Source organism: Aspergillus pseudonomiae (genome assembly GCF_009193645.1).
Source record: "Aspergillus pseudonomiae strain CBS 119388 unplaced genomic scaffold BDV37scaffold_23, whole genome shotgun sequence".
Classification (NCBI taxonomy): domain Eukaryota; kingdom Fungi; phylum Ascomycota; class Eurotiomycetes; order Eurotiales; family Aspergillaceae; genus Aspergillus; species Aspergillus pseudonomiae.
The window spans coordinates 198,583-211,929 of NW_022476015.1; the positions used below are offsets into that span (position 1 = coordinate 198,583).

Consider the following 13,347-nt stretch of genomic DNA (forward strand, 5'->3'; position numbering starts at 1 on the left):
TGAGGTTGTTAGGGTAACTACCAACTTGTATCCTGATGTGAAGAATATATACATAGATACCTCTATAATTTTTTCGTGTATCCAACAATACCGCTAAGACTCTATAGTATCATGTAATACCCCAATATACCAACTGTATACGTCGACAAGTTTGAAGTTCCAACTAATGACCTGGCCGCATAAGAGTTGACTGGGATAATATGAGGTATATCTCAATAGATTGGGTGTAGAAGGTGGGGGCAAACTCTGTTTGCGCATGGATTCATGCAGTTATCGCTCATGGATGTATGGAAGTACTGCATATGTAAAGAAAAAAAAAAAAAACAAAAAAAATGGAACAAAAATAACTCCAAAGATAATCAGTCACGAGCAGACGTTGCGATAAGCAGTGGCCTCGTAGCATCCTTCCGGATCCGGTTAGCGTGGCCTTCCGTATCGGGCAACATGATAGGAAACTGGAATTTGGATACAGAGCTGAGCTCGTGAGCTGCCATCTTGGGCATCTGCCCTGCATGGTATCTTTGCGAAAATTCGTGCCCCTTAATTTAGCTCCCAGAAATTGCGTTTGCGTGTCCACGGGTCACGCCTGAGCCTTGCGCCATGCGCTTCTATATAAGAGGCACATATGCCCCATTCCAAATCTTGATGATAGCCTCTTCATCGAACCAGTCCATTGCTTAACCTAGTGTTTTAGCCATAGACAACATGCCAGACAATCACTCAGGACACTCTTTTGATGCCACACGGACCCTCTCAGGGTCCGGGCAAGAAACAGAGTACTTGGATTTACCCGTGCGTCAAGTCACCCGCGATGCCAACCTAGAAGAATACACAACAGAAACGGCCGCCGGTCAAATCATCAAGCCCGTTCGGTCCGCTGCTTCGGGGAAGATGGAGGACTGGAAGCTAGTGACGTTCACCATCGACGATCCGGAAAACCCCAAGAATTGGTCCAAAGCGTTCAAATGGTATTGTACCATGGTGGTTGCGTTCACTTGCTTCGTTGTCGCCTTCGCGAGTAGTGTGATCACGGCCGACATTGAAGGACCGGCTGAGGAGTTTGGTGTCTCGCGAGAAGTCAGTCTCGTGGTGGTCACAGTCTTTGTCATTGGGTTTGGTGTTGGTACGTGTGTTGTGGTCATCCCTCGTTTGTTCGGATACTGACAAGTTAGGCCCGATGGCATTTGCGCCTATGTCAGAGATGTTTGGCCGTCGGCCAGTCTATGCCTTCACACTCCTCCTAGCGGTCATCTTCATCATTCCTTGTGCGGTGTCGAAGAATATCGGGACGCTCATCGTATGCAGAGCAATTGACGGCATTGCTTTTAGCGCCCCGATGACTCTGGTCGGTGGTACTTTGGCGGATCTGTGGAAAAACGAAGAGCGGGGAGTGCCCATGGCAGCCTTCTCCGCAAGCCCCTTCCTGGGCCCCGCCATTGGTCCACTTGCCGGCGGCTACCTGGCCGACGCCGCGGGGTGGAGGTGGCTCTACTGGCTGATGTTGATCCTGGCCTTCGTCTCCTGGGTGCTGATCAGCTTCACTGTGCCCGAAACCTATGCTCCAACGATCCTGAAGCGGAGAGCCAAGAAGCTCCGGAAGACAGAGAATGATCCCAAGTACGTGACTGAAACGGAACTGGACTCTCGGCCGATGGGTGAGAAGCTGCGCATCTTCCTCTTCCGCCCCTTCCAGCTGTTGTTTCTGGAACCCATCGTCTTCTTCATCTCGATCTACATGTCCGTGCTGTATGGTCTGCTGTACATGTTCTTCGTTGCGTAAGTTCACGTTTCCAATTCAACCAGGTGTACTGCCTTCTAACATGATTCGTTAGGTACCCCATCGTGTATCAGGGTGGAAAGGGCTGGAGTGCCGGATCGACCGGTCTTATGTTCATTCCCTTGGCCATCGGTGTCGTCATGAGCGCGGCTTGCTCGCCATTTATCAACAAGCACTATCTGTCGCTGTACTCCAAGTATGGCGGGAAGCCCCCAGCAGAAGCACGCTTGATTCCTATGATGTTCTCGTGCTGGTTTATTCCGATTGGGCTTTTTATCTTCGCATGGACATCATACCCGCAGATCCACTGGTTCGGACCTGCCATCGGTGGCTGGCCAGTGGGGTTCGGCTTTATCTTTCTGTACAACTCGGCCAACAACTACCTTGGTGAGCTTTTGCTGCCCTCTGCCTTCGAAACGTTCAGTACTAACGGGGATCGTAGTCGATACGTACCAGCACCAAGCAGCATCCGCCCTTGCCGCAAAGACTTTCCTCCGATCTATGTGGGGAGCATCCACAGTCCTCTTTACCGAGCAGATGTATGACCGATTGGGTGACCAGTGGGCCAGTACCTTGCTGGCCTTCATTGCGTTGGCCTGTTGCGCCATCCCTTACGTCTTCTATTTCAAGGGCGAGTCTATTCGCCGCTTCTCGCGATTTGCCTATAACGAAGATGAGGAGAATTCCGGCCAGATCGAGAAGAGCTAAAATGCTATCACTCTATGAGAACCCAGCGCATAATTTCCGTGCTACAAAAGATACTTTTACATTGAATTAGATGTAGATTTCCTGGGCTGGATTCCACAATTCCGCAAAGATTGGCACCTGGGACGTTGTTTGGACTTATGAGTGACATGTTTTGAATGTTTGGATTATATATACCACTAATATAGAAGATACACCCCGAGAGATGTTTAATAAAGTTAGTTCACTGAGAGAATTTAGCTCGTCGAGGCCTCGGAAGAAAAGCAAATGGTTTAACCTAGGTACGGCTAAGCCAGGTCTGACAATGGAACGTGAAAGTATTCCAAATATTACCAAGACCAACGTACGAGATACCGGCCAATTAGATGTATCTACGGAGGAGATGGTTCTACTCCGTACTATATCACCTCCTACTAATAATAAATTAATAATAGTTTATATATGTGGAGTACCAACGGAGTAGTCAGGTCGAAAATATTTCCAGTTTACCCACTTTCAAGAATTTTTTTTTCTCGAGGTACCTGAATTTAGGGATTAATACCGCTAACTGATAGGTACTGTGATCCCTAAGCTTAGATACTACTACTTCTATTACTACTAGTACCAGTACCAAGAATTATAAGACCCTTAGTTCGGGTATAAGCACTGAATTAAATTAATAACCAACCCTACTAGGATGTTATTCGTATTATAGAATAATAACTATATTTTATAGAGCTACTAAATCAGCGTGACTCAAGGTAAAACGCTAAGACTTCGTAAAAAATCCCCAAATCCTGACCTAAACTTTCCCCGCTCCGCATCACGTGGTGATTTCCCTTGCGGCCTTAGTCACCGACACGCCCGATAGTTGGGTCAAGTTAGTGCGACCGACCGTAGCATTTGTCTCCTCACCTGCCTTCACCAATTCTCGATAAGCTTGCCAAGTATTGAAGTTGTCGAAATTAAAATAATGATTTAAAACTATGGATCTTCCCTCGACTTAATTATGAAAGCGATCTCCTAGCTTTGAACCGTCCCGTATTCCGTCTATCCCGCCTCTTATGCGATTCCGTTCTTCGCATGAGTTGAAACACCGAAAAAGTTGAATCGCAGCACTGCAGTGACAACTCAACCTTAAATATTCCCAATGACGTCCCCATACCAGCCGTCCATGTCGTTTTCGCCGTCGGTGAACGGCCCCGACATGACGGCTGCACCCTCGAGACCTGTCTCCGACCTCCCGCAATCCCAAGTCGATGCGATTATCCGAACGAAGCGGAAAGCGCGCGAGCCCAAGGCGTGCTACCCCTGCCATGCGCGAAAGGTCAAATGCGATCGCAACCTCCCGTGTGATGGATGTGTCAAGCGTGACCATGCCGACCTCTGCTCGTACGAACGACCCTCCAAAAAACGCATCATGGGCGGCGCGGGCCCTTCCCAATATCGCGATAGCCCCGCAGCAACACCGGGCAGATCGGACAGCATCGGGCTCCCTGGACCGGCTGAGACACCTGTCCGGCTAAAACAGGAACCTGGCGTGGCGAGACCGAACCTGTTGACGTCTGCCGGGCGAGTCTCAATTGCGCGGGAGGAGTGGGAGAATGTGCGCAGTAGGCTCAAGGAGATGGAACAAACCATCACAAATCTGCGCGTCGGCCTGGAGAAGGCAGAAGAAGGACAGGCCTCCTCACTAGAGACTGGTAGCGTGCAGAGCGGCGATGCAAGCAACCGGTCCAAAGCCGCTTCCCCGGAGCGAGAGGGTATCCATGCAGCGAACACGCTGGGCGAAGGCACAGTCCACTTGGGATCGCGGTCTGTCCTCGCTTACATATTGAACAACAAGTCCGGCTCGGACCAGCTACAAGCCCTCCTGGAAGGTGGCATACTGCCGAAACTGGGTCTTGATAATGAATCCGCGACGTATCCGTTTGTCGACCTGTGGTCGTCTGATATGTCCACATTTGATATTAGCGCTGTTTGCAGTGCACTTCCAAGTGATCAGCAGTGCAAGGAGTATGTTCTAGAAACCGGTCTGCTCTCAAGTAGACTCGTTCTTATGCTAAACCATGGCTAGGTTTTTCTACTACTACCGGGACATAGCAGGTGCTATTTATCCTGTTCTCGAGGACATACCCAACTTCGAGCTGCACCTTGATCTGTTGTTGCGGAATAGGGCGGCTACCGGTGGGATATACCGCTCAGATAACGATCAAGCTCAAAAACCATTTGGCGTTTCTATAGCATTTCTTGGCTTGCTGTTTGCTGTGTTGGCCTCCGGCTGCCAGTCCTCTGATTTGCCCAGCAAGGAGAGAGAGCTGACATCTCAAGTTTATGGTGAGCGTCGTGTGTTCCACTTCCATCTGCGAACAGCTTTACTTATTGGACGTAGTATGTTGCTCGTACCAGTGTCTCCGAATGACCAACTTTTTATCGCACCCGACCATAGACGCGATTCAGACTCTCCTTGTCATTGGCAATGTTCTGTCCTATAATATGAACCCCGGCATTTCCTACGTTCTTCTTGGTATGTGGACATTTCCATGCCCAATTCTGCGCCAATCGAGCTAACCAGTGCCAGGCATGACCCTTCGAATGGGGCTCGCGCTTGGCTTGCATGTTGAATCAAGCCGCTTTTCCACAGCGGAGAGATACCGTCGACGACATTGTTGGTGAGTAGACTGCGCCTGCCGGCGTGATCGATGATGATTCTAACACTGCATAGGTGGTCCATGGCTTGGCAAGACAGCCACTTCTCGCTCTCGTACGATCGACCATCAACCACGGCCGTCTGCCAACCAGAGATAGCCTATAAGCAGGACTCAACGCCTGGCGAGTGCTCATACTTCGAAACTCTCTGCCGGGTTATATCCCTAGCGCTGGAGGTAGTGCGCAGCCGAATGCTCAATCCCCACGCACAGCTGAGCCAGAAGACCATCCAAGCATACAAAGAAAGGATCCAACACATCATGATCGAGGCGAAGCCTTACTTGCGTGACCGAAAGTACTGTTTCTCCACTTCCGAACACCTTGAGAGAGTCGTGCTGAAGCTACATTCCTCATACTTCGCCTCTGAGCTCCTCCGGCCGGCTCTCAAAATGACAGCCGACCCCAACGACCCGCTCACCACCAGTATGCGTTCGGACTGCGTTAGAAACCTGATGACCACGGTCGAAGCCTATGTTGAAATGCACTCGGTTAGCTCCCATGCGTCCCGGTCTTGGATTGCCTTGCAACGGGCGATCAGCTCGATTTTCTTGCTCGCCGTCACCGAAGAATCGAAGACGAACCCCCGGTTCTGGACGCTTTTACGCGAGATGAAGATGATCATTGCAGAACGGGCCAACGAGGAAGGCTTATTTGGTCAGGGAGATGCATCTGGCCTTCACCAAACGGAGCGCAACGGAAGCCTCACTGCGGCTATTCCTACCACCACCAACACCACGGCCACCAGCCCCGCCGCCCTAAGCTCCGGCTCCCCTGCGTCGGCTGCCGTCGTGGTCGACACGCAGACTCAGTGGGCGAAGCCCTTGACCAAGACCCTCCGCGCACTGGATAAACTCGAAGCCGCCTTCAGCTCTCACGGCCAGTTGCCAGCTGGCCAAGGCGCATATCTGAACCCAGCCACGGCATCCATGCAAAACCTGGTACCACCGGTTGCCGCCGCCATGACGCCGAGCGTCGGATCCCTTCCGCCGCCGACGCCCGAGAGTTCCACCAGCGGGGAGTGGACCATACCCAACATCCTTGACCGAGCTGCGGAGTACATCCACCCACCGCTCTGGAGCTGATCATCCGCCCTGTAGGGTTGATACTTGGCGTTATGAAGTGTTCGTTACGATTGCATGGACTGGCTTTACCAGGGGAGTATATATGCGTTCGGTTGTAAATCTTTGGTTGGCGTGGTGTTCATCTCGTATTGATGTGATCTTTCCTGTAAAAAAATAAGGTCTTGGTTTTAAATAGCTTATTTCTGAGATATTATCATGAAGCTTAATTGCTAGAAACAAGAAATATTCTGCAAACAGCATCCATCCGTAATCAGACACGTACATGAATCTCCAAAGCATTATCTTATTACCCCAAGCTACAGTACCCAAGAAACCCCCTCCCGGACCAAGCGATAGAACCTACTTCCACGATTATCGGAAGGAACCAAACGATCATCCAACCCCTCACCTCACTGAAAAAAAAAAAAAAAAAAAAAAAAAACCAGTACATGATATGACACCTACAAACCACAGCCCTCTCTCACCACGAGACCAAGTTGCGGTAGAGAACGGGATTGGAAGAAGGGACCTTGCCCCCCGCAAAACTGGGATTGCACAAGAGAGTCTGGCCACGAGGCATCATACTACATTTACCAAGATGAGGGGCATGGAGAAGGCGGGGAGGTCATGTTTGTGCGGGGGGTTATTGGAGATATGCTTATGTCTCAGGAGAGTGTGAGCTGGCCGGTGGAGGGTTTATGGTTTTAGCCTACAGCGTTGGGTGATGGATGTTATGGGGGACGGTTCGTGAAATATAACAACCTGCAGACTCACGAGCATGGCCTTTTCCAGTTGCAGAAGGAGAGCTGGTATATTCATGAATACCACATAGACAGCCAAACTATCACATCACCCCCACCACAGACTCATATTTCCGTTGTGCCAGTCTCAAGAGAACCCAAGTAACCCCCGGTCCGGCCAACAGAGACAAAAGACCCCAGAACAGCTGACCGGATCCCAGAAAGGAATGCCGACTCGGGGACCTCACACCCCCAGAGTAGGCATGTATGTATACTATGCGTGACTCGAGAGAATGTGATATCGCGCTGACAAGTTGTGGTATGGGCTGCATGAGGTGGAGAAGATGCCATCTTGGCGTTTAATGCTTGAACAGGCGTTCCGATTTGTTGAGACATCTGGGCCGGGAAGCCCTTCCCCGGTTGGATGGAGGTTGTAGATTTGGTGGCTGGGCTTAATATTGAATACAGTATACTAGCAGTGTGTGTCTGGTTTAGCGATTCTACTTTTGGGGGGGAGGTCGCTTTGGATGGGAAACGTAGATTGATTGAAATTAGGAAAGATAAACTAGAAACACCCATGTTGAGCCATTAACACCTTTATCTATGCTGGTTATTAGGAAAGATCTCCCCCCCATTTCTCGTGGGTTTCTGCTTCATGGCAGCTTCTGTTGGTAGCCATCCAGTGGTGATGAACCGTGCAATGGACAGATACTTGTTGAGGCTGTCGCGTGCATCCAGTCCACGGGAGACTCGGTCAGGAAGCCTCGGTTGTGACACTGGCATGTCAGGCCCTGCATGGGAAAGGCGCTTGGAGCTTGTGCTGCTTGTTCCACCGGCGAGGGAGGTTGAGATGTAGACAGTGGTGGAACTCCTGATTGTGGAGCGTCTGGTTGGAGCAGAATAACGGCCTTGGGCCTCAGATTTCCGGTGTCTAGAATCTGCAATATCTGAGGCAGCGATGCCTCTGTTAAGTGCCCGTCAGAGCTTATTCGTCGTATACATATGATGTAGGAACAGAATGGAGACTCACCGGTGGTCATGTAGTAGAAGTTGGACTGAGAGTTCGGGGTGTAGATATTCCATGGCTCCGTCTGGAATTGGCCATTCATGTCAGATGGGACGTAGGTATTCGCGGCGTTCGGTGCCATGTCCAGATTGAAGGAGCCAGCGCCTGGAGAACATACACTGCTGTTTGTGAGAGCAGACGGCGGAGATGAGCCCGACGAATCGACTTCTTTTGCAGTGGCTTCGTACTGAGAAAAGGGTGGTGAAGGCTGTGGTGGTAGGGGAGGCGCTGGACTCAGGGTGCTGAAAGGGTAGTAGGTACCCGTCGAACCAGGCAGATAAGAGCCACTCATCGCAGGCATAATCTCGACAGCAGGAGATAGGCCCTTTCTCTCGACATCGTACGCTGGTGTTGTCGGGGTTGCCAACGGTGCTGTAGGATGGTGATAATTCCAACCATTGAGGCTTGCCGCGGCTCTGAGCTCACTCGCGATTACCCGCTCCTGTAGTTTGGCAATTCGGTCTCGGATTTTGCGACCTGTGCAGGGTAGTAGTGTTAGAGCCACACTTTCTGCTCAAGGTGGAAGTGATATACTCACGATGATTCCTCTGGGACAGTCTGTTCTGTAGCCTTCTTCGTTCGATGGGGTCCTGTTCCTGTTTTGGGTTTGCCACGCCATTGGCACGATCGTCCCTCGCATGCTGTGCGCGCATTTTGCCGTGGGGATATATGTTGAAAACCACTCCACTTCGCTCACTCTTGTGATTCCGCCTCTGACTTCTTTCGCACTGCGCGGAGCCACCGCCTAGCCTAGAGAATTGTAGCACGTGGGATGACGACGCTTCGATGGCAATGGAGATGCAGTTCTGTGTTGAAGTACGGCGAGGGTGTAATGGCAATGAGCGGTGACCAAACTATATATAACTACTATAAGTTCCGACAAACTTGGACGAGACCAACCTAGGGGCAGCCAGACTTAACCGGTGTTCTGATAAAAAAAAGTCTGACGTGTTCTCAGCTTATCTGGTTCTGGTATATCAAAGTATAAGAGTCCGAGAGACGACAGTTGATTTGCTCGTCGGCTCAACGCGCCTGGGAGTTTACGAGAGCTGGTAATAGATTGAGACAATGTTCCGGGTATATATGAGAAAGGCCCCGGGAGGAAAAAGCGTAGTTGAGCTCTGGGATAAGGTGTGTAGATATCCACGGAATTGACTTCTTCCAATTGCTCCATCGTTCCTGGCTTTACGGGCACTAGTGAATATTATGTCTCGCACCCATGGTACTGGATACTTGAACCGTGGCCCCCGATAGCCACGAGGTACTGAGCCCTGTTCCCTTCCGATTCGCGGGGTGTGCTGTTCAGACACCCAAGTAAGTAGCCATGCGGGACGTATGAGGCTTGGAGCGGCGCCAGCTCGGCGCACCAGTTTGTTCCAATAAGTCCTGACAAATGGTGTTATGGAACCTGCGTTGATAGGACGGAGGAGGGATATTCGTGCGGATAATTCATGCACGGCTCAGCTGATTTGCTCGCCACCAGTGCTAGGGCTCGCCAGCGTGACATTTTCTTCAGCCGTGTGAACCGTGACACATGAAATACGTACTTTTGATTTGGTTGCAGTATCTTAAATTATGTTCCGTGTCGGCGTTTATACTCGAGTATCGCGCAACCTACAGGGGTTCACAGCGAACGCTTGCAGGTCTTCCGCCGAGGTTTCCTTTAGGAAACCAAAGAAGCCGGCACTATCGGAGAGACGCAATCAAGGAGATGACGTACCCGGAACAGGACCAGAATATCAGTACAATTCTCAATCCAACATTGAAATGCGAAAGCAAAGTGATACCCCAGAGGGGGTGGGTCCAGAGAAGGTATTGCAGTTTGTCCATGTGGGTCAGTATAGCTGGGGTACACGGGAACTTCCTCAGATAGCCATGAGCAAGACACTGATGGCGACATTCCGCGCTATGAATAGCTAGGGTTTAATTCGCTTAAAGGAATCGCAGGCGAGTGGCGTGGCGAATTGTTTCATGGAAGCACAGGGCATGTCATGGAAAGGTAAAATAAAAGAAGGAACCTGAAAAATGGGCACGGACACGAATGATGAAGGTATCTGAACTGAGAATGCAACCTCCTCCAAATTGTAGCATTGTTGCTTTCTCAGTTCCATTAACAGTGCATCATCACTGGCATGGCGCAGGATAAGCCCAACTAGATGCTGATCAGCCGTCAGCATTTCAATGTGGTTCCCGTTGGATTTGCAACTGGCCAGTCAATCATTGCTTGGCTGGAGAAGCTGAAAAATAAGTATCCATCTGAAAATGTACTGAGGCGATTGGCCGGAGTGTCGCCAGTCCCACGGTGGAAGACGCGGGCATAGATTTCATTTGGTGGAGAGTCAGGGGTTCGTATTCGAAAGGGGAAGAATCTGTAGGCCCTAATTGTCTTAGATGGACCGAAGACGAACGCTTGTGTCACCCGGCAGAGTGGATTAAATGAAAAGATTTCTGGTGTTGAAGAACCATTGAAGACCCCCGTTTTGCTTTTTTTTTGTTTTTTTGGGCAGACAAGATCCCGTGACTGAGGCAGCAACAAATCGATCATAATGGTAATACTATCACAATGAGAATTGGCCGCATTGGAAGTATGACTGCGTGTCCGATCCATGACGACGCAGGGAGTACAAAGTAGATGAACAATAGGTTTCATCATGAGGTGGCTCAGATTGAATCGCACCCAGTACCATGGTAGGGCTACTCCACGTTATTCCAGACGTCGTACAGGTCATGTAGTATCTGCTTCTAGGGCTAACCCGGGCTTTTGTTCAATAATAATTTGAATACCTTGGTGATTAACAGACGATAGGCAGCCAAATTGCTTCCTGCTCATACCTCCAATTAACTGAATTCTACTATCTAAACTCACTCTCGGTCACTTTATCTAACCTCTCCTGTCTTGCTCACCGAGAATTTTCCTGAGCTAACAAGCAGTCTATATTGACTTCAGCGCTGGGATGATAAGAGAACTAGACATTTTCGATCATTGTTACCTTGACATTGAGCGGCGATATAACGACATGCAAAACATCATCAGCACAATTAGCAACCTGCTACCATATCGACATCCTCCATAGCGTCGACTCTTCCAGATAACAAAACCTTGCACGCTTTCAACCAACACATGTCTCATCGCGTTTAAATCCACCAAAGCTTCATCAGGACGAAGCTATGTTACCAAGCGCCCCCCACATGCGAGTTTAGCACACCCCAAAGACGCATTTCCCTAACCTACCCAAGGTGTCAATTGAGATTAGCTATCCTGACAATCACACCACATCCTCCCTATAGCACTATCTTCTTCACAAAACATGTACGGGACGCCGTTCCGTTGGTGATCGTCGGGCGCCTTGAAGGGAGGACGTTCGGCCCGCGAACGACGACCGCGGCGGTTGTCCGGCGAACACTACTAGATAAGCCGGCCATTTCAAACGAGTCTGGTATTCCTCGTCGTTTCAACGGCTGTGATGCGCAAGCTTCTCCAGCTCGGATATGATCTCATTGGTACTGACCTTGTCGTACAGAATCAAGCGCCCGCCGAGGAGGATACCAATATAATAATCCCACAGATCCGGCCACTACCCATCAGGCAAATCGGAAGCTCTCGGTGAGGCATGTTTTGTCGATCTATTTGGATGCGATACCTTTGGTCGCGACGGATTTTCGCTGGCGTTGAGCATTCTGTCGGACTTGGAGATTGGGGTCTTGCATTGGGTTTCGAGCATGTAGAGACGGTTCTAGACTTGGCCGGGTTTATGTCATTGAAGATACATTTCTACGTACGGTAAATTTGGTAGGGTGTGTTTAGATTAGACTTTTGTTCCGGTATAGCACGTCGGTGTTAGAAATAGCCTCCAGGAATATGATATATCTCCACTTTTGCGATATAATCGTTGATATTGTCGAGATCTGTCTGTCGGATATTTTGCCACCAATAGTACCTCCCTTTATTTAAAAGTCTCCGTGTAGAAGAATAAATGTCTTACTGTAGGAAAATCTCAAATGTGATAAGATCAGCTTAGGTCTTCAGTAGTCGTATGACTGAGCGGTGGACGGACTCTGCCAAGGATACCTTCTAGAACCTCACTATGAAATCTAGGTCATACGAAGCGCAAATTATGTATCCCTATGTTACCGCCATTCTAGTGAAGAAGCCTTAGAGTATATAATTGTTAATGTGGACAAACGAGCCGAGGTATCACGCAGCATCTAGACAGCACTGTCGCATTGCAAGATCTAATGTGTAGGATAGATATTGAAGGGGGCGACAAAAAAAATGAAAACATGCCTGTAAACTGAGTAAAACCCCAGGCTAGATCAACTCACTATCTCCGGTAGGATATATAAAAGAAGAGAAACAAAAAAAAATAAAGAAAAAATATGTCTAACAATCGTCGCGAACGTCGTCCTGCTCAAGAGATGACACATGAATACTTTTAAACGTGACAAGCAAGATAACAGAGATAAATGACCATTAAGAAGTCATATACAAACACATTAGAAACCGGTAAGAAAGACTAGACAGCCAAACTTGAACTTGAACGCCACATGGTCTGCCTCCGATTATGTGAGTCTGATAGATCTATGCTTTCAGAATCATGATTTCCTTGGACATGAAAAGCTGCGGGTGGAGCTGTCACTAAGAGTCTCCCATCTTCTGTATGTCGCATGCTATGTTTTTCGGAGGTTGTAGTTCTTGTGATATTTGTACACGACCCGAATGCGCTCGCAACCTGCTCGAAGATCGGACGGAGAAATGGGCTGCTGCTAACAATAATAGCAACACCGTTCTCGACAACAGTCCAAACATGGCCCATCATTCCGCTATAGAGGATATCTGTCTGCTGTACACTTATTATCACAATCGGGCGTAGAATGCCAAATATCATGGTTCTATCCGCCGGAGGCGATTTGTCAGAAACGGATAATAAAAGAAAAAGAACAGGATAAGGAGTGAGCCGAAAATCATATCAAAGATAGCTTACAGTATTCCCGTGCTGAACACAAAGATCAAGGTCACCCTGGTTGCCTTTGGCATCTGCAGGCTCCAGAGCGTGGGAAATGGAAGTATCAGGATAAATAAGTCAAGGAGGACGTCGAACGCGGCCAGGAGACCATAGGCGACTGTGAGGTTCAAGCAATGCCCTTCCATCGTGACCCTTGACCAATTCAGACAGATTGGCTGGCAGAAGAACAACGATATGAAAATCGTCAGTATTGCCCATAAGACAGACAGCACCATTAAGGTGCGGGCAATGAAAACTAGATTCGGAGTGGAAAATATGCGCGCGAGGGACCAACAGATGCTAATCT

At 49.3% G+C, this 13,347-nt stretch overlaps 3 protein-coding genes across 3 annotated transcripts; 2 read left to right on the forward strand and 1 right to left on the reverse strand.

Moving 5' to 3' along the window:
- Nucleotides 1-498: 498 nt before the first annotated feature.
- On the forward strand, nt 499-3,109 carry BDV37DRAFT_245057 (MFS transporter). Its single transcript, XM_032081619.1, has 4 exons — nt 499-1,123; nt 1,173-1,776; nt 1,833-2,164; nt 2,220-3,109. Exons 1-4 carry the CDS (start codon nt 706-708, stop codon nt 2,483-2,485), a joined length of 1,620 nt encoding a protein of 539 aa, XP_031942764.1. The 5' UTR covers nt 499-705; the 3' UTR covers nt 2,486-3,109.
- Nucleotides 3,110-3,611: 502 nt separating this feature from the next.
- BDV37DRAFT_281851 (putative C6 transcription factor) lies at nt 3,612-6,252 on the forward strand (the record flags this gene model as incomplete). The annotated part of the gene is made up of 5 exons (XM_032086908.1): nt 3,612-4,477; nt 4,539-4,798; nt 4,854-4,988; nt 5,043-5,133; nt 5,187-6,252. The coding sequence occupies 5 exons, from the start codon at nt 3,612-3,614 to the stop codon at nt 6,250-6,252; spliced, it is 2,418 nt and encodes an 805-aa protein (XP_031942765.1).
- A 1,341-nt stretch (nt 6,253-7,593) lies between these two features.
- Nucleotides 7,594-8,821, reverse strand: xanC (transcription factor xanC). Its single transcript, XM_032091443.1, has 3 exons — nt 8,576-8,821; nt 8,002-8,514; nt 7,594-7,935 (listed from the first exon to the last, which is right to left on the reverse strand). The coding sequence occupies exons 1-3, from the start codon at nt 8,688-8,690 to the stop codon at nt 7,625-7,627; spliced, it is 939 nt and encodes a 312-aa protein (XP_031942766.1). The 5' UTR covers nt 8,691-8,821; the 3' UTR covers nt 7,594-7,624.
- Nucleotides 8,822-13,347: the final 4,526 nt, after the last annotated feature.